General features: G+C 31.0%; 1 protein-coding gene across 1 annotated transcript in view; it reads right to left on the bottom strand.

The window, feature by feature from the left end:
* Positions 1-8,716: 8,716 nt before the first annotated feature.
* The window catches only part of LOC132717438 (MAM and LDL-receptor class A domain-containing protein 2-like), a 149,806-nt gene continuing 135,746 nt past the window's right edge, over positions 8,717-22,776 (bottom strand). The window contains 17 exon segments of the mRNA XM_060700908.1: positions 8,717-9,127; positions 9,562-9,603; positions 10,219-10,321; positions 10,859-10,955; positions 11,434-11,709; positions 12,717-12,944; positions 13,462-13,623; positions 14,249-14,450; positions 15,165-15,310; positions 16,168-16,323; positions 17,024-17,146; positions 17,629-17,970; positions 18,560-18,694; positions 19,341-19,499; positions 20,109-20,196; positions 20,480-20,662; positions 20,972-21,069. Of these exon segments, the coding sequence (XP_060556891.1) occupies positions 9,086-9,127; positions 9,562-9,603; positions 10,219-10,321; positions 10,859-10,955; positions 11,434-11,709; positions 12,717-12,944; positions 13,462-13,623; positions 14,249-14,450; positions 15,165-15,310; positions 16,168-16,323; positions 17,024-17,146; positions 17,629-17,970; positions 18,560-18,694; positions 19,341-19,499; positions 20,109-20,196; positions 20,480-20,662; positions 20,972-21,069 (2,582 nt within the window). The 3' untranslated portion in view covers positions 8,717-9,085.

Genomic DNA, 22,776 nt, shown 5'->3' with positions numbered 1-22,776 from the left:
TTAAAGGGTACCAGCTCATAGACTATATATGGTGTTCATTACCTTAAGTTGTTAATTTTCCTTAGAAATTCAATATCATATTACTATTGCCCATGTTGATTTATTTGAGCTGTACAAATAGAACAGATTATAATTTGGCATTACATTTATAGGTACCACTGTGTGAATACTAAGTCTAGGCATAACATAGATTCAAGATTGAAAATATTTTATTTTATAACGTAAACATGACGTTTCTTGCTACGCAACACATAATTATATACAATGATACAATATAACTTGTCAACATGACACAATTTTATAGTCAAATATATTAGCAAAAAATATGATACATATAGTAAAACCAAGAGAGAAAATGGAAGCTAAAAAACAAGAAGGTTGAACTAATGGAGAAATTGTATATTTTATGATTTACTGCCAAAATAAGTCAAATGATTCATGGCATTATTGAATAATAACACGGACAATTTGTATATTTATTTGATTTAAAAAGATACATACAGTAATAAGCCTATTCAGATATCATATTAACAATATCCCGACATATTTCAAACGCTTCATATATACATAATTACATATATTTACATAATTTAAGTTGCATGTTGCTGTTGGTATTCTGCATTAGTTCAACAAATTTATGGACACTAGGTCTATTATTATAATATTTCTATAAGTACTGTTTACGTATATCATTATAAGCGTTACATACACAAACAAAATGAAATTCGTCTTCTATATCACGTGAATTACAAATAAGACAATATCTCTCACAACGTTCAGTTCTACAATTACCATACCGTCCAGTTTCTATTCTTAGTTGGGGTGAAGACAATCTTAGTTTTGCAAAAGCAATCCTTTTCTTTGGAATTTTATCAAGATACAGTGAATAATCAAATATAGGTACCACTGTGTGTATCATATGTCTAAAGTATACATGTATATGTTTTGTATTACATATACATGTAAATATTATAGTACCACTATGTGAATAATAAATCTAAGGTTTAGAATAGAGCAGAACAGGTACATAATTTTATTTTCTGGACTTGACGGCTTCACCCCTTATTCGTAACAATATTAGACATTGTTACATACATATGTACCAGTGTGGGAATGATAAGGCTAATGTACCTGTAAACTTTGTTTGATACACTGGTGTCTTAACTGCAAACTAAATTCACAATAAAGTTATTTTGTGTTTCTCATTTTCTCAAAATCAAACATACTGTCCATGTAGAACAATACCGTGAAACAATTTGCTTTTTCAATAATATAGTTGAATGCCTCCTCTAGCTCTGTTTCACGTGCAAGCATTACAGCTCGTGTCTCTGCATCAACAGGACGCCGTAGAGGATCACGTGTAACATCTTCTTCTATTGGTGAAACATGAATGTCACGTGTCACGATGGAAATTCCTTGGGTTAATTCTTGGAGAGAGTCAATAAAATTACACCAAACTATCTTGCTCATTCTAGTTTCAACAAGTTTGACACGCGCAAGATGACTCATCTTTGAGTTTAAATTGAATTGGTTTTCTCCGAAATTTATACCATTTAGATATATCGTTTCTAGTCCATGCCATGAGTTCAGAGATTTCGTTAATGTCTGTGATATGAAAGGTGGTCTTAATCTAACTTTTTGTATGAAATGTTTTAAACATTTAGCGTTTCGAAGGGACGAAAATATTTGAATTTCAGCACCTTGTGGTAAATTCCCTAAATTGCAAGTAGTAAGTTTTTCCTTGCTAATTCCGATAATTGGCAGTTGTCTGCCGTCAATCTCAATATGCTCCAGTTTGTCACATTGGAGAAAATCCATTTTATGTTCTTCGCAATCGCACCTTTGCATCTCACATGCTATGTCACTCAAATGAAGCCGTCTCAAACCTGATAACCTGGACAAGGTAAACGATAGTGTGCTAAACTCAATATGACTAAGCTTGATACCTTTCAATTCTAGTTCTATCAAGTTTGGCATTTTGAGCAGAAGTTTATGTAGATCTTGTGTTATCTTTAAGTATATGATTCGATTTCTATAATTCAAAACATATGAGAGTACTTTCAATGTTTTCAAGCAATTTTGATTAAGTAGATGCAAGGAATTGATGTCCTCCAGTGTAAGTTTCGAGTTTTTGTCTTTAACAACTAGTTTCTGAAGCCCATTAAATATTCTCGTTTCTTGAATAAACGCTGATACTTTTGTAGACATCGAAGACTCTTTGTCTGCGTCTATCATTAACGATTTAACCTGTGAAGGTATAACATATCCAACGTAATTTGGTTCAAAATTACCAAATGAAATATCTCCAATGTGTAGAAGTATTTTGCTCGGATTAACAGATAAAGATTCGCGGGCACAGCTTGAGATTAAATCTTGTATATCTTCACACATGGTATCGTCTGATTCAGTTTCTAAAGACTCTCTAAATTCAAGAGCTCGCTTGTCTGATGAAACTACGTTGTGTATCTTATTCGTAATTTCTTCTGTTGTTGGCGGAGAGAGTCCACATATCAAAGGCATCATATTAGAAAACTGCAGCACATTTTCGAGAGAATTGAATATATCGAAATGTGATTCAAGCACCGACAATATTTTGCAAGTGTGTACATTTACCCGACCAATATTTTCATACGTAGTATTTTGAAAAAGTTGTACAAGATAAGTACTTGCCAGAAATTCTTGCATCTTTTCATCACAGAAGAAAACAGTTTTACTGTGTCGTATTTGCGAAAAGCCTGGGACTTTATTTTGTGTGAAAATTCCCACTTTTAAAAGGCAAGATATTTCGACTTGACTAAAGCCATACACTTCAATAGTCGATGAATCAAAAATCTTAAGACACTGATTTCTAGTAGTAAGTGATATTTTCCCAAGCAACGAAATAAGCTCATTAAATCTCTGACAGCTACTGAGATTGATGTAATATCGCGGTAGGTTAACAGTATTGTCAACTGTATTAAAAGATATGCCTGGTTTAACAGCAGCACTGTTTTTATGTGATACACTTGTGACAAGATGTAAGTGGTCACTGAATGCTTTGAATTGTAGCTCTAAGATTCTACTGAAAATATCACATTCTGTATCTCCGATTGTTCCGGCATGGTACCAAAGGTAAAGAATCGACTGAAGAACCAACGGTAATCTTTTGAAGTGGATAAGTTTTCGAGACTTCAATTCTCCAATAAGATCAGAAGGCTTCTTTCTTAATCCAACAGTTTTGTTTAATCTATGAACTAGTAAATTAATCACGTCGTTTGACGCATTTTCTGTTATTCCATGCAAAGTTACTTCCAAATCATGATGCGTTATTTCAATGCCGACTGCCTCTAGCTGCGTGGATGTTGATGTAACAATTACAGTGTAGTCTTTATCAGGGTCTTTATTCGGCAGGAACGACTTTGACGATTTACCTACGTTTTTCATTTTGTTTTGTTGCCACTGGTCAAAGCCATCCAATACAATAAGGCATTTCTCTGATTCCTTTTCAAACAATTCATTAAGAAATGATACTCTTGTTTTTACATTTGATTTTGTGTTTCCACCATTAACATCTTGTCGCAAACCATTTAAAATATTTCTGTACTGAGTGTCAATTATATCATATATAGTTACATGATTTGTCCCGAAGAAAAGAGGAATATAGAAAAGAAAATCATAGTTATCTAATACGTTTGTATCACTGAATATATCATGCAGCCTATTGCTGGAATTAGAATCGATGACTGAACTTAATTCGTCTCCAAAATATCTTGATTTTTTTGACCCAATATACTTTGCTTGTTTATCCGTCATGTATGGCCTGGTCGAAGAAAATAAATCTTCGTTATGCGATTTGTTCGGATCGTTTAATCCAACAAAGTTTTCATTTATTTTATGTTGTAAGCACCACCTATGAACGAGATTTCTGCAGAAAGCTGTTTTACCTGTTCCTGAATCGCCAACTAAGTAAATATTCTTTATATTTCTACCTTCATGATTGAAAAGATGATTTAATTGATAGATATTTTTGTCATATTCATAGTTATTCAGGTCAAATGTATCAAGGTCACTTATGTGCTCTCTTAATTCTGAAGTATCGTCGGTGTCTTGATTAAATTTACGTGTAACCGACATCCATGGTGACCAATATTGTGTTGACTTGTTTGAACACGGCAGCAGAGGAAATTCGGGTACATCCAAGTCAAAAGTCATATAATAGTCAATGAGACCTCGTTTTAACTTTTGCCGGTTTTCTGTAGATAGAAAATTAAAATTGCATGCAATTCATTGGATACCTCACCAATTTAATATATCGAATATGAAAACAGGTTGAAACAATAATTTTCGTATATAACTTAAGTTTGTTCTTAAACCTTTTTTGAAAGTGAATTACATTTAATGGATAGCAAATTAAATGATATGTGTAACGAATATGTTTAAGCTAATGGGAAACGAATTATAGTGCAAGACTAATAATCTTAGTAACATGGTTTAGTTGTGTAAAATGACTTACCGTTATATATTTGGCTGGCAGAACTTTGTTGCTCCATACTTGTATGCGTCTCTATAGTGAGTTGACTATCAAACAAACTCGAACCAAGACTTACTGATTTCAGACTTGAACCGATTTCAAATTCTGATGCCATGTCATCCTTGTCTAGTTCTGAACTTGCAGTCATCAGGGTGTCCATATTCTCGTCGACGTGAACTGATGGTAATTCTTCTTTTATGGATTCTTCTTTTAAAGGAAACTTAAAGGTGACTGGTTCAGAACATGAACGTTTTTCTTTTAGTTGAAATGTTGTTTTATTGCCTATCTTAGTCGAAGATGATCTTTTCGTGTGCGGTTTTGCTTGAGATGATTTACTTATCATATCAGTAGATTGTAATTTTGATTTTTCAGCAAAAGGCGTCTTTATGTACTTGCGTTTATGCTTGACCGACTGCTGATCACCAGTTAAAACACTATTATCATCTGAATCTATGCCGTCTTCGTTTGGTGTACATGTATCTTTGTTATTATTCATTTCTGTATTTTTGTCAATTGCCATCGATGCCTTGTTCTTTACATTATTTGGACTTTGTTTATTGTCACTGTCGGATGTTTCAAGGTCTGACCGTTGCATAGTTTCAGTTGTAACAGGTTTGTTTATCTGCGAGCGTTCTTGTTCATTTGTTGTTTCATTTTCTGCAGACACGCTATTTATATTTCCCCCTCTTATATCATTTGTGCCTTTTACCGTATTACCCATTTCTGCCTTCAAATGCCTATTGTTTATTCTTCAGTGCACGTATGATCTTAAATCCAAAACAAGTTTATTTTACACCGTTATTATAATTATTTACATGTTATCGTAATACAATTCCGTATTAAGCTAAATGTTTGAATAAAAAAAGTTAGGGCGAAATCATATAATCTTAATTTTTAAATTTTTGGGTTGCGTTGATTTATAAGTATGTAACGTTAATGCATGTTTTCTGTTACTGTGTTCCAACAGTTAATTGCACACTTATTCGCTATTTAAAAGAAAATATGAATAAGTATCTTTATACTTATAAAATATTAGAGGGAAAATCATTAAGATGTTTATACATTATTTTCAAAATGAGATGTTTGTACTACACAGAACTAGAAAAGAATGGCCTTAAGTCAGTAGTGTATTTTAGGTAAAAATGTCAGCAATATAGATCTATTACATATTAAAAATGCTTTAAATATATTAGATAAAATATATTACATAAAATATTATGAATATATTACACAAATATATTATTAGAGTAGTAGATAAAAGTATTTTCAGTATATTAGATAAAATATTTCAATATACAAGATAAAAGTATATTCAATATATTCGATGAAAATATTATCAATATTGTAGATAAAAATATTAGATATAATTATAATCAATATATAACAAAAAATATTACCGGTATAATTATTAGATAAAAATATTGTCAGTGATAAACACCTACTTGTTGCTTACCCTACTAAAAAAATGATAAAGCCAATTTGATTAACATATTCGTTCATGATATATTTGAAACTTATGAAAATCAAAAGTAAGGTTTAAATATTGTTTAAATAGTTCTTAAATGTCATGTCAAAAGAATAAAGATTGGTTTAAATTTAATAATATATTCACTTGAGTTATTGTTTTTATTGTTCATTGTTCTGGTTCATATATTTTCTTTTGAATTGTCAAAAATAAAACAGAATGGTATCATATTGCCTAAAGATTGTAGTTTATACCAAACCTTACCGATCTTCATATTTTAACACGAACAAATTTAACTCGACTTTCTATAAAAGTCATGTTTAAGTTAGCTAAATTGAATTCAAGAATTTTGAAATAAATTCAAGATAGGATAAAAGATAGATCATTTCAGTACATTAATACATTTGTTTATGAAAGAAAATCAAATGCTTCTGAATATGTTTATAGACTTAAAAATAGCTACAGTAAAACATTTTACACTGAAAGGACAAACAGTGTAATCAAGGTAATGATACAATAATCCATAATCACCACCACCATCATTATCATCATCATCATCATCATCATCACGACGACGACCACCATCATCATTACCACTATTATCATCACAATCATCATCACCATCATTATCATCACCATCATCATCATCACCACTATTATCACAATCATCATCATCATCATTAGCATCACCACCACCATCATCACCACCACCACCATCATCATCATCATCATCATCACAATCATCATCACCACTATTATCATCACAGTCATCATCACCATCACTATTATTATCACAATCATTATCATCACCACTATTATCATCACCATCACCACTATTATCATCACAATCATCATCACCACAATCATCATCACCTCTATTATTATCACAATCATCATCACCACCACTATTATCATCACAATCATCATCACCACCATCATCATCACCACCATGTAAACGGATATTTGCAATATATAACCCTTTAAATATGGCCATATAATTTGTCAAAAATATTCAAAAAGCTCTAATTATATATTACTAACCAGGGCATCCGCTCGAAATAACCAGGGAGCTGAACGATAACATGTAGAAGCAAAATTCCTTGTTGAAATTTCATATTGCTTACTTGTTAACAATACTATTGTATTTGCATTTCCCCACATAGAAAGTTTAATTACATTTTTTCGAAAATGATGGTTTAACCAACCCAGATTTGAAATATTCATAACATTTTTAACTGGATCCGTACAAAAGCTTGTTGTTTGTCACGCTTTCCCGGAAAACTGCAATAGTAAGACACTTAAAAGATGGAGAAGTTGTGCCGGGTTTTATTTACGGGAATCATTTTGAAGGAAGTAAAAAAATAACCCTAAAATTTGCCGCTTTTTGTACATTTGTGGCTGCTCGCGATAGCAAGAACATGATGTAACAAACTATGTGATTTGCCATTGTGTCGACACTAAATCGTTTTAACAAAACTGCTTCTTAAACTTAAAGGGCAATTATATTATTATTTTTTCAGGACGTCATGACAAATGGAAAATTGCACGTTCCTTATACTAAATTCAAAGTGTATAAATGTGTTGTTTATTCAGCATTTAAACTGAGGAAGTTTAGTCTAAATAGATTAAACACTTGCACAAAAATTTCATCAAGTTTTAAGTTGAAATCAAGAACGGAAACTTTATTCATTATATACTAATCAATCTTCCACTAAGCACGATAAATATAACTATATGCATTTGTTATTGTTCGATAGCTACGTTCAAATTTGTGTTTAAGGGAGATAACTGGAGATAAATGAGAGGATATTCTTGAAGTAATATTTATCCTTAAAAGATCTTCAGCTATAGAAAATCACTTTAATCACTATTGAAAGCCGCATTGACTAAATGAACTGTTCATTATGCAGAACGAAGTAATTGTTGAAATAGAAGGAATTTTGAATGAAAAATTCGCAATTTAAAAAAAACTTTGCAATTAATTAAACAGAAAATATCCAGATGATGAAAAATACATTTAATTGAAAATAACGCAACATAGCTAAGAGAAAATATATCTAACCAATCCAAGGGAAAACTGTGAAACGTGAACGTATTCATTTATCATACAGAAATGAATTCTTTTTATATGTATCATGAATTATTAAAGGAAGTAAATTTTAAAATACTTGTTATGTAAAGTTACATAAGTTATTCTCCTTCATTTGTCACAATTAAAACTAATTCTTTTGAAAAGCATTAGCGAATTTCTCAAACATAAAAAAGATGTGTTGTAACTTAATTCGATAATGTTAGGTAAAGATAGATAAATTCCTGTGTATAAGATACATGTATTCATAATTATGCTTTTTAAGTAATTTCTTATCTCATTCAACATTCTCACATTACATATATCATTATTTTGCAATTATGTTCATGTCATATGTCATTTATGTATTATATGTAGTATTTGTATATGTAATATGGTGATGAGCTTTTTATGATTAAACCAAAAATAAAGTTTCTGTTCTGTTCTGATTTTACATAACTTAGCATTCATGATATTAACGGTTAACATGTCCTAATATCCAATATTTTCCAATTGATGTTCCTAAGAATTATACAGTATATACCGCACCGCCCTAAGGGACACATAATATAAAATAAAATCAAAGTATGGCTTCCATAATGTGGGCACTATCTTCCTGGATATCTGCATCATGTGTTGTTGTTATTGTTGTAAATAAAAAGCCTTCAGAGTATTTTTATATTTTATTGTTCAATAAAAGTATTAATGTTTTAACATAACAATGAAATGTAACAAAGTTAAACCACATTGTTTCAGCAAAGTTGTAATTTGTTTATATATATTTATAAAATTTTATGTTTCCCAATCAAATGATATATTTTTTCTGTATAAATATGTACATAGTAAGTATAATAAAAAGTAAAAGCTATAATAAATTATCACAATTATCTTAATATTGCACGGGTGATGATAAATATTGAATATATTGCACTTTATTTCAAAATATTGCACAAGTGTCTTTCTGAGTATTAACTTTTTTTCTATCTCTGTTGAATTTATTGTCCCTTTTTGAAAAGTCTGTCTTTTTTCATTTCTATGTGATTTATGCGTCAGAATATAGAGGGTTTTCTATGGAAGTTGATGGCTGAAAATAAATAGCAAGTTTGTCAATTATATAATTAAATAACTTAAACAATTTAAAGCATCGCATATTCAATTATATCTGCTAGCCTGTACAGTAAAATTGCTAACTGACCAGACACTCATGAATAATGATTAATCTTAAGATATTGATTATGAAATACAAAATTACTAAAATCAAAACATATCAAGTGACGTCCATCACAAAGAAATCAACAAGATAAAGGTTGCATACAAATTTATAACTTCAAAAAATGGTAGGCATTTGCAGAAAAACGTAAGTTAGTACTGGTATATAATCAAATAACACTGTAGATGATAGCTACAGACCAATATGTCAGTGAGGTACTTGGTGGAATTTGGTGATTACCCCAAATAAATAAAATTAACACTTTGCCAGCAAAATATGACCAAATAGAAATTTAGCTATAAACTTACCATTCCCCCATAACCCCCACTATCTATGGTGCTCAACTGAAACTAAAATACAAAAGAAATTATTAGACAAAACTTTGTTACCAACAATATGACTTTCTCAATGAGCACAAAGAGAAATTAGAGAGATATTTATAATAGAACTGAGGTTAAGAGCTATTAAGTATATAACAGGGCTAAAGTGTCAAAGCTATTAAGTAGATAACAGGGATAAAGTACACAATATCATGTATCAAAGGTATTAAGTATATAACAGGGATAAAGTACACAATATCATGTATCAAAGCTATTAAGTATATAACAGGGATAAAGTACACAATATCATGTATCAAAGCTATTAAGTATATAACAGGGATAAAGTACACAATATCATGTGTCAAAGCTATTAAGTAGATAACAGGGATAAAGTCCACAATATCATGCATTATAGTCTCAATTTATATCATATTCAACAAAACAAAGTAACAATCCAATAAAAATTGTATAGTATTTAAAAATATTCGTTTGAAAATATCTGGTGAATGAATCTAACTAGGTGCTAGAATACAACAATGGGCATTTTTGGTTACTTTCCACTAATACAGCTTGTTAATTACACTGTTGTTTTATAACTGTTGATGTGAATTAAACATGAGATATAAGGAAAGACTAGATACTTACATCAGTCTCACTCTCGGCACCATATCCATCATATACAGGATTAGTGAGACCAGCTTCTGGTGATCGTCCTCTACGTAATGAAGATAAACTTGGCAGGCTAATACTAAAATAAATGATGAAATTATCATTATATATAACTATAAGATGTTTCTTGTTTATAGCATGCTTCTCTCATTTGTACATTATATCCAACATATAATGCAGTTATGCTTTTGGGAATGATCATTTTTTATGCTAAATATATATTGTATTTGAATTACATTCAAACCACTGTCAATATTATACAATGCAGCAATAAATAATCAAAATTATTTTGTACAATAATATCATTCTATGTGGTGACATAAATCATCATTTTCAATAATTAACCATGCAATGATGATTTCAGTATCAAACCATGCAGTTCAATTTTAAAACTGAAACATGTTAACATTACATTTGTACAAATAAACACTCCTTAATAACTGTGATAAAAATGCTGTGAAATGAATTATCATTTTCAATATTGAACTATCTGAATACTATAGAGATAAAACAGTTGTATAGAAATAGAAATGATCAAAGTCCTATAACAATTATACAATACAATCTGAAAATACATTAATTTAAAACATAAAAGTAAGAATATTTGAGAACTTACTTAGGTTTGTATTTTTTCATCATGAAGAATGTACCAACTGCTATAACAACAAGGGCAACAACTCCAAATGTTACACCTACTCCTATCTTCCAACCACCTGCAATAATACAAAAACCAATCTTAGGGCCTGTGTTCACATCTTTTGTACTACACATCCATAAAATATACAAATTATACCAGCATTCATTGATTTAAATTTACAAATAATATTTTTATAAGCCAAAACATCCACACTCTTCAGTTTACAAATATTTATACATTATAATAACTGCAGAACAAAAATTTATTGCCATTATTCAATCAAAATCAATGCTAGAATTATGACTATGAGAATATGACACCCAATTCTGAACTCACAGCTATGTGTGATGTTTCAAACAAATACATTTTTAGTGGTTGATAAAACATATGGAGCTGTATACTATACATCATATTTACAACTGACCATGTATTACAGAGAAATGTGTAAGCTGACAAGCTGCCTAAATCTAGCAACATAGGTTTTTTGTTGTTGATATTGCTGATTTTTTTTACTTAAAAAATGATTTAATTGTTAATTTGTATTAAATATTTACCTGAACTGTTGTTTGGTTGTGAGGATTGTAAGGCTTTTGGTGACTTGTATTGACATCGGTTACCCTGGTAACCAACAGTGCAGGAGCACATTGGTGGAGAACTTCCGGCTATACATGTACCTCCATTTTGACATATAAAGAGTGGGTTTGAGCATGATGGAGTACACAAACTTTCATCTGTGCCGTCACCACAATCATCATTTCCGTCACAGCGTGTTACGTTGGTGATACATTTTCGCTGTTTAGCACAGTAGTAGAAGTCAAATCGGCATTTTTCTGTAATAAATTTTTTGTTATATATATTTCTTCTCAGTTACGGTAACTTTAATTGAAATTTACATCCTCTGAGTTTTGAAGAAGTCAGATCAACAATTTCTTAAAACAAAAATCTCATATAAGTAAACAGGCTAAATAAAAATTAAAGATAATTAGCATAACTAAATTGGTCAATATATGTAAGATTAAATGAGATTAAATATATGTAAGATTAAATGAGATTAAAGAGTTAAATATCAAACTAATTTCAGTCATAAAGGTGTAGTGTTTACGACAATAAAATTTTTATGATTCTTTTTTCAGCAACAAAATACAATATTGGAAGAAAATACATCTCCATAGATGCTATCTCTGAAAGTTAATGTTTACTTATAAAAATAAAACTTTGAGTAATTGATACCCTAATGCCTCTAAGCTTTCAATTAACAGTGTGCTATACCATAAAGACATGTGATAAGATGCTAGAATTTTCTAATATGTCAGCAAATAGGAATAAAGTATATTTTTTCAAATCACTTTGGTGTAATTACATAATTTCTGGGAAGAAAGGTTTGCTTCTGTACATCAAGATTTTGGCTATTATTTGTCAGAAAGTTAACCTTAAAAAGTCTTTCTCATAGAACACGTCTATGTCACATATGGAAAAGAAGTATTAAAGCTTCACTGAGTTCAAAAAGCCTTAAAAAACATAAAAATCTTAATTTCTATATAGATCAAGTGAAGCTCCAAAAAAAAAGGAAAAATCTACAAAAAGACAATAAAAATATAAATTAAATTGAAAGTCAATAAATCACATTTTATTGAAAAGTAATGCCTTTAATTTTTGGTTATTTTGTACAATAAAAATGATTATTTAGAAAAGACGGAATGAGGAAATGATCAATTAATTTGCACACAAGTTACTGATTCATATCCACATCAAATGGTACACAAATCTTAGAAAAAATATTTCCAGTCCTGTCATGTCAAAAAAATCTTAGTGAAGCCCGTTTAAGAAGAACACTTACTACAATCAACAGCTTCATCAGTATGATCTGCACAATCAGGCACACCATCACAATGTAATATAGCAGGTATACACTGGGATGATCCACACTGGAACTGACCATGTGGACAATTATTTACTGCCGGAGTTAAAACAGAACTTGATGGTGGTACAGTCCTTAATGTTGTTGACCCTCTTGTTGTTGGTGTGGTTGATGGTCTTGTTTGACCAGAGGCAAGAGATGGTAATGCTTAAATGTATAAATAATTTAATTTTTAACAATCTATGCATAAGTATATGATTATATTACTATTAAGTACATACATGGTGAGAAGAATATTGATAACATGTTAAATAATATGTATTTATCTACAAGGAAAATGACCGTAACTTGTTTTTTGTTCTCTTGGAGAAAGACACTTGAATATAAATGGTTTAATCTTACCAATTAAGCCATTTGTTTAAGAATTATTCTGTTTCAAAACAACAATGAATAGTTTGGGATATATTCTATTTAAACTTTTCCCAGCCTTTTTACTTTTGTAGGAAAATATTATAAAAGTCAAACTTTTTTTAAAAACAAAATGACAGCACTTTTGATGCTGGTCAAATGATACTCTTGTATATTTATTGTATAAGAATAAATGAAGAAAATGTAATTTGCCATATTGATGAATCAATTAATCAATGTATCATTTTCAGGAACTGCCTTCATGTCATATCTTTTCAATTTGTTGAAGTTTAGAATGTCATAAATATAAAATTACTTTTTCGGGTAGTTGTTGGACATTGTGACCCCTCATCTGATCCATCAGGACAATCCCAAATACCATCACATTCCCATTTCTTAGGCAGACATTCCTCTCGAAGTGAACAGTACATCTCTGTCTGTGCATTACACACGGGTCTGTTCTGATTGGTCGGAGGCACTACATAAAAGAAGAATATAAAATATTCCATTGACATTGTATACCTGCACATTTCAGCTTGAAACATGCATTACTCTAAAACAACACACTCAAAATAAACATTGATTTTGGTTGGAGAGGTCATTAAGTGACTTTTATCCAGCTTCACTGGTTGACAACAACCTCAGGTGCCCTTCCATGTATCATTTCAGGAAAAAACAGGCACCTGAGTAATTCTGTAAGCTAGCTTCTTTACATACAAGAATGCAAAGTCCCTGACAGAATTCAAACCCACAGCTGTGAGAGGCAAGTGGTTTGAAGTCAATAATCTTCACCACTAAACCACAGATGCACCCCAATTCCCAATTGATATCTATTTCCTAAATCAAATCTGAATAAGCAGTACAAAGGAAAATAAATATTGGTCTATATCAGTACTCTTTCATTTACTTTTCAAATTATTCTCTGGACATGTATTTTTAAGTTTTATAAAGGGAGATAATTAAAAGATCTAAGTTGTATACAGATGTTCCTCTTCTCTTATGTTCTGTAACACTTTTAATCTAGTCAATCTAAATGTTTTAAAGTATTATGCTTATGAAATTTGGCATCTTGTGCCTAGATTTTGTCTTGTTTTATTACTTACATCCAGTTTTACATTCCGGTGTAAATGTGAAATCATCTATGGCTATATCAGAAGTTGTTTTATCCCCGGCTGTAGCTTCAACAATAATACTAAAGTTGGCATTATCTCCAACTAACACATTAGCATATTTCCACATCTGACCCATGTTTCCACTAATTGACCACATCAAATTCTTCTGACTCTTTGTATTGAGGGTGTATATCTGTAGTTGAAACATACATGTTTGTTAATTTAAACATAGTAAGCTGGAGATTTTTTTACAATACAGATATTTAATACAGACTCTTATTGTTGTGCAATGTCATAGATCTTTTTACAGAGAGCAAATTTGCATGAAATATATTTCTTTTAAATTTAGTACTGACATGTAATGTGTATCCAATATGTCAATATTTTTTTGAAAAAAAAAATCAAACTTGCATAATATGTTTATCCCAACATAAAGATTATCAGAGATTTGTTTTGGGAATATTAACACAAAAGAATTGTTTAATAAACATATACATATAAACTTTAAATAGCTTATTGTCACTTATGAAAATTTAGCATTTAAATACAACGGAAATCAAATGATGTATATCATCCTACATATAACTTCATTCTACATTTTACCTTAACATTTTTAAGATAAAGTTAATGATTATAAACTAAAACACAGCATCAAAATTCAAATTTAATGAATTTACCATAAATATTTTTTCTGATTATTTGAATTTAATTGGCTTAAGTAACAGGCTTTGTGATTAGTATCTAAAATACATCATGTTGAAAAAAAAGAATGTTTTTGCAAACCATGCACTAAACAAATAATATAACTCAAGTTATCTTAGATCAGGTTAAGCTAAATCAGTTTACTCTTAACTGCCCATGCTAACACCTTACATGATATACAAACATGACAAAATGTAACACTTACTCTTAAAGGACCAATATGATCTGATCCAAACATGTAGTAGTAGAATCGTACGTAACACACCCCGGAACTGCTGGGGAAGAATGGTGTTTGAAGGCCAGCAATGTCTCCAGTACGCATATTAGCACTATTTATAGTGAGGAACTGTCCTGTAAGATACAGATAAAAAACATGATATATAGAATTATTATTCATCAATAAAATATCTGTATAAAAAGATCAGTCTTCTGAACAGTCAACACGGTCTTTCTTAACAATTTTTGTTAGCATTTATCTGAAGACAAACATAAATACTGGTCCTTGCTGACAGGTTTTCTTTATCTAATCTTTGTTTTGAAGCTGTCAGTACCATAAATTTGACAGTAAAATATGATTGGAGACTTTCAAATGTCTGCAGCACAGGTTATGAAAGGTGCTAACCAGGTAAGAGTTTACAGAAATGTTAGAGGAAAAGTAGTTAAATATAAAAATTCATCTTCATGTACAAATAAGAATTTCATTGAAATACAAGTTATACTGAACGGAAAACACCGATTCTGTTAAACGTTTAATACAGTTGAAAAATAATGAAAGCACTTTTTATTGCAAGAAATAAAATTAAAGCTTGTTAAATGTGTCAAATCAGAGAAGCAATGACATTATTTGTTTTACTATTCTGTCATGTTACTAGGAGCATATTGAAATATAATTATAAACTTGATAAGCTATGGAAACCTGTGACTATAGTAAACTGTGAACACTGTTTCATCCGAAAAAACTACCGGTATATAAAATCATGCATTATGAAGATTATATTCAAAATTTGTTTTTGTTAAAACTATATATATATTTCACAGTATATCAGATGTAAAACTTTTTGCAATTGTGTGAATGACCATATCATACAGTATAATTTATTTTAATTAAAAATTACAAATTTAAAATACAAGATAATTTTTGCATATTTTTATACAGGTCTCCATGCTAGCCTGTCTGTTAATAAATTAATATAGAAGAAAGAAAGTACCATTTTGAGTGCCTTGGTGATCAGCATCAGCACCAGTGTTGAGGTTTTGTCTGTAATTTGCCTGCATCCAATCAGCATCATCATCAACTCTCTGACTCCACCCACACAATGACTGCCAATTCGGGGCATCAAAATTACAGTCACCAGTATTTGGAACTACAAAAAACAGGAAGTTTGAGTTTATTGTCAAGTCATGTTTTAGACAATGTTTTCACCCTAAATTTATCAATGTTTTGAAGGCAACATTAGTTTATACTGAACTTATAACCAGTACTGAGCAATGAGAATGAAGTGTACACAAGGAAACAACTGCTCGCTGAACCCTATTGGTTAGCAATCTATTCTAATGCCACTTGGCCATGCTCCCACTAACCATCTGAGTTTATAGACATAAGCTCATTTCTCAGTAAATCTGGCTTTTATATTGTCAATACAAGTTGAATTCTGTAGATGAGTTACAGTTATTTCTTGGATGTCAGACAGGATTAAATGTCATTGCCACGCCCCTTTTATGAATGAATTGCGTTCTTCGGATGACGGCATTTAACGGTTATGAATTAAGTTGTAAGTTCATACGCTACATTAACAAAAAAATGCGTAATGAGAATATCAGTTTTCGTTATTTCTGTTCTGAAAATAATCGATATGTAATATGCAAGAAAAAGAAACACCAGCTGTCGGTACATACGGGAATATCTAGCTCTCGGGGTAACTGTTTACGGCAACTTTGCAGTGCCTCGCTATAAACAGTTACTTGAGAGCTAGATATTCTGAACTGTACCGGCAGCCGGTGTAAGATTCTTATATTATTCAATCACACAGTACAGTAGGAAAATAATTTCAACATTTATCTTACCACAGCCATCTTCATCTGATCCGTCATTACAATCAACCGTCTTGTCACAGCGTCTGTTTCTTGGTATACACTGCTGATGATTTGCACACAAAAATTGGTTGGTAGTACAATTGCCAACAATACCTGATAATTAAATTACACAGAATGATTTATAGTTATAGATAGGTTGAATATTCCGTGTTTAATCATACATTATCAAATTTTACAATTAAGTTTAATTTCACTACAAATGATTACAGTAATTAGAATTACAATTCAACTACAATGAACTGAAGTTTTCACATGAAATTACCAGTATGTATTTAGTAAGTTGTGTTTCCGTTACATCATAAAATCTTTAAAAAAAATCCTTGATATTCTTAGAGTAACCTTGATATAGTTGGTTTAAACATATTTATTTTAGCTTGATTGCGAAAAAAGTTCTTGCAACTTGATATAGTTAAGATTACAGTATAAACATGATAATGTATCTTATTCTAAAATACAATGAAAGACGATTTTTTCTGATGATCAATTATAAGGAAACTGGACTGTGTACAAGAATATATTATCATGTATGCATTCGATATTTTGTATATATGTATTATATACAGATAACAACTTACTTGGAGAACACTTTGTAAACTTGATGTCATCAAATGCTATTATATGGCCCTGTGCATTTCTCGGGAAGACAACTTCAATGATGAACGAGAATGTCTGGAATGAACCAACACTAAACTGTGCCCTCTGCCACACAGTGGAGCTGTTAGTAGTTTGAAGGAATAGTTTAATGCCATTAGCTTGTTTTGTTTTCAGTACAACCTGTATAATTGTACCTTGGAAACCAAAAGCATTGTACCAGAATGTCATTTGACAGGATGGACTTGACGAGAAATAGATGCTTGATTCAAGCAATGCAGCATCCCCAATTACATTCTGACCATTTTGTAGATATATGTAGTGACCTATAAAAAACAAATTGAACACGCATGTACTTTATGCAAGTAAACATATTATTTATAAACTTTATTGCAATATTGTTTATAATAATAATAATAATAATAATAATAAAGGCTTTATTTAACGAGGCTACATATTCGCCAAAACGATCTTCCATATGTACCTCAACATATTTACAACATATTTACATCAAATAAGTATACAAAAGACAATGTAATATTATAAAACATGGTATTAACTAGTTATAAATGCAATGACAAACTAAACATAAATATTAACCATTAACAATGAAAACTGCAGTAAACATAATTATACAAACATAATACTATGGTACTGGTTTCAGTCTCTAGGAACTACTTCTTACAAAATGTTTAGCTATGCCTCTTATCAAAATTATTTTTTCAAATGTTCAATGTCATATTATACAGCACTTTTCTCATTTTTAGCAAGGAAACATACATGTTTTAAAAAAAAAAAAAATGTTTTATATAATATTTAAAAACATTCCAAATACGTTCAAAGTTTTAATAAGATTTTTTACTACCAATATCAATAATAATTTGAAGTTACAAAAGACTAATAATACGCCCGTACCATTTGCACTGCTTAAAGTATGATCTGTTTTGGGTCCTGGAGATTTACCAGCACCTGTCAATTTAAAGTTTGAATTGTCACGTCCAGAGTTCTTCCATCCGCACATATTACTGCTCTCAAATTCACATGACGTTCCTTAAATATACAAAATGTACATCAATCAGTGCATTTGATAGGTTTAGATAACAATAAATAAAATACAAATGTGCATTCACTCTATATATATCAAAAGGAAAGAGTAAACTGTTTTTATCACATAGCCATGCAGACTTTGCTACTTCATAAAAACGGTATTGCATGACTGTGCATATATTTTGATTTGACCTCATTTGCATGATACTATTATCGTGTAAGTTTAATACTGAATTTATTTAACTTGAATAAAATAGTATTATGCTTACCAGAGACTTGCATAATATAACTTCATTCAACTCTTTCAATAAATTCAGCATTGAACTTGCACTTATCCAATATCCTCTATATATTGAAAATTAATCTGTTAACTTTCTAAATCATTATCCAATTACTGACAATAGATATAAGACAATTCTTTAAAAAATCTTGAAACATCAGTCATAAAATGTTGTTCGTTGAAATAAAACATACAATTTGTTTACCAAAAACTTAAATCTTTATTCGTTTCGTAAACATACGCATATATTTTTCTCAAATTAGATTTCATTAAAACTTACTTCTCTGAAAGTGTGCTGCTTTAAATCAATTGATGTATGTGTGCAGCTTTAAAGTTTTTGATAAATGAATATATAAACAGAATAGTTACCACATAAAGCCTCATCAGAATTGTCACCACATGCATCAATAAAGTCACACTGTTCTTTGAATGAATAGCATTTGTTTCTGTTCTTACACTGAAGCTGTCCAGATCCACATGGTCCAATGGTTGTACTTGGTGCCATAGGCTGACCAGGTATACTTGAGCCTTTTTTTGAATCAGAATTGCAAAATTAATTGGTAAATCATATTGTATACAGAATTTATGTAAAGCATTTAAACCCAATAAAAACCTCTTTATTCCTTTATAATTGGTCATTTACCAATTTGATGGTGGTACATGTATTATGGAGACCACAATAATATGTAGGTCACATCTCCATTTAAAATGAGTAAAATAATTTTGTTTGTCTTTTTTGTTACATAATGACTATTTAAAGAAAGTCATTAAAGAAACTAAATATTTTTCAAAATATATAGTATTCCTAAAATATGATGCTGAGATGTACTGTACTAAATCCTTATTGAAATAAAATATCCCATATCTCAGGATATTCAACAGCTCATGTGCATAAAAATTGTACCTGAAATTAACTCTATTCCTGCCGGCAGATATAACATCTACCAATATGACGAGTGCAGACCAAGATTGGTACCACCTGATCATGGTCTGCACTGTTCCTATTCATACAGTTAATATTTTGAAATTTTACTAAAAACGAGTATTTTGTCCAGATTGAAAGATTAACAGATATCTTTAAAATATTTTAGCATAGTTAGGTTTAAACACTATTTCAAGACTCAAAAAAACATGTACCTGTAACTTGGCATCCAGGTGTGAGTGAAATATCATCAATAGCAATGTTATTATGAATACCGTGACCAACACTTCCTTGTATAACAATCTATATAATAATAAATAAATATGTTCATACACAGACAATAATTGTGAGGGGGGAAAATATACATTTTATCTTTTCAATTTTACCATTCCATTCCTATGATTTATATAATTATTAAGATAGCATTTAAAACACATTCATTAAAAGTGATTGATTCTAACTTTATTTTTAAATAAATGCAATATTTATTAATTACCTATGATATTAAACAATAGTAAAACAATCATTTTAATAATAAACCTGCAATTTCTTACACATAAGTATTTTATAATGCTATGAATAGTACCTGGAAGTCTACATTTTCAGTCTGAGAGTCCATGACAAAAGTTGCCAGTTTCCAAACATCGCCATGATCACCTTCAATGGTTGATAGGTCACTCAGTCCAGCTATTGGTTTCAAGTATGTTATTCTTTTGGACACAGTCAGTGCTCCAAGTTCATTTCCCCACATGTGATACCAGAGTCGCAACTAGATTTATATAAAATTAAGTTATTCATATGACTGTGACTTTAAATTAATTATCAACCATAAGCTTGAGATATTTCAGCATGAAAGAACTTTTGCAATTATGTACAATGCTTTGAAAAGCATTGATAATCATATGATGTCTATAAGTTTCAAAAGATCTTATAAATTCAAAGCCATTTAACTAAAAAAAAAACCATTTACATAAATTTTAAAAATGATTTCACTTTATTTACAAAAGAAGCAAAAATGCATCAAATTCATATTCTCACATGGCTTTATTGAGATTAGTAACACAATGTATATACTTACTACACAATTTTTTGATGAGCCGCTGATAGTTGGTGATGTCAGTCTTGCATATTCACCAGATTTTCTTGGTGGTGAACCATCTATGTATAAATAACCACCTTAAAAAGAAAAAAAACAAGAGCCGGTTGAACCGGGTGATGCTCCCAGAATAGGTTTTGGACACAGTAAGGTATACCTCTTGTTGTGTCAGAGTTATGTCACAGACAAAGTTCAAAGTGTAAAAACAACCCAAATATTGAGCACGACACATTGTCTCAATATGGTGATCCTTTTTGTGAAATAGTTGTAAAATCGGACTTCAAATAACGAAGTTATGCGCCTGACATTATTTTGCTGCATGGTCATGCTGTGACCTTGACCTTCAAGGTAGTGACCCAAATTTTGCATGTGACATGTCGATTCAATATGGTGATCATCTCTGTAAAATAGTTGTTAAATCCGACTTCCAGTAACAAAGTTATGGGCCGGACACAATGTTGCTGCAAGGTCATACCGTGACTTTGACCTTCAAGGTAGCGACCCAAATGTTGCACGCGACACAATGTCTCATTGTGGTGATCATTTCTGTGAAATAGTTGTAAAATCCGACCTTCAAGGTAGCGACCCAAATGTTGGGCACGACACGCCATTTTAATATGGTGATCATTTCTGTGAAATTGTCTAAAAATCTGACTTCAAATAAGGAAGTTATGGGCCGGACACGATTTTGCTGCAAGGTCATGCTGTGACCTTGACCTTCAAGGTAGCGACTTAAATGTTGTGCATGACACGTCATCTTAATATGATGATCATTTCTGTGAAATACTTTTTAAATCCAACTTCAAATATTGAAGTTATGGGCCGGACACGATTTTGCTGCAAGGTCATGCTGTGACCTTGACCTTCAAGGAAGCGACCCACATGTTGCGCGCGACACATCGTCTCAATATCGTGATCATTTCTGTTGAATATTTTTTAAATCCGACTTCAAATAACAAAGTTATGGACCGGACACGATTTTGCTGCAAGGTCATGCTGTGACCTTGACCTTCGAAGTAGCGACCCAAAAGTTGCGCGCGACACGTCGTCTCAACATGGTGATCATGTCTGTGAAATATTTTTAAAATCCAACTTCAAATATCAAAGTTATGGACTGGACACGATTTTGCTGCAAGGTCATGCTGTGACCTTGACTTTCAAGGTATCGACCCAAATGTTACGCGTGACACGTCGTCTCAACATGGTGATCATTTCTGTGAAATATTTTTAAAATCCAACTTCAAATAATGAAGTTATGGACCGGACACGATTTTGCTGCAAGGTCATGCTGTGACCTTGACCTTCAAGGTAGCAACCCAAATGTTGCGTGCGACACGTTGTCCCAATATGGTGATCATTTCTGTGAAATAATTTTAAAATCCGACTTCAAATAACAAAGTTATGGGCCAGACACGAATTCAGGACGTACGTACGGACTGACAGTCGGACAACCCGACGACTATATGCTCCCCCGAAATTTTTTCGGGGAGCATAATAAGCATATGCTATTATGACTTAAAAGTTTTTTGTAGATGTTTTAATTAACAGCATATGACGACAATAAATAATTGTTTAAGACCATCACAGCTGACTCCATATCACTTTTATTATACCTCCACTAGCATGGATTCAAATCTGAAAAAACATGTCAAATTATTTCTAACACAATGGCTTTCAGTTACTCACTTTCCAGATATAATAATTACCTGTAGCTAGCAATATCAAATTAGATTTCAATGATATTTTCCAATAGAATCCAAGTAGGGAAATATTGAAAAAGCTATGAT

This window comes from Ruditapes philippinarum, unplaced genomic scaffold, assembly GCF_026571515.1.
Source record: "Ruditapes philippinarum isolate M1 unplaced genomic scaffold, ASM2657151v2 ctg1642_1_1_1_1, whole genome shotgun sequence".
NCBI classification, from domain to species: Eukaryota; Metazoa; Mollusca; class Bivalvia; order Venerida; family Veneridae; genus Ruditapes; species Ruditapes philippinarum.
The sequence above is the reverse complement of the archived record's forward strand: the minus strand, read 5'-3'. Positions and strand labels throughout refer to the sequence as shown.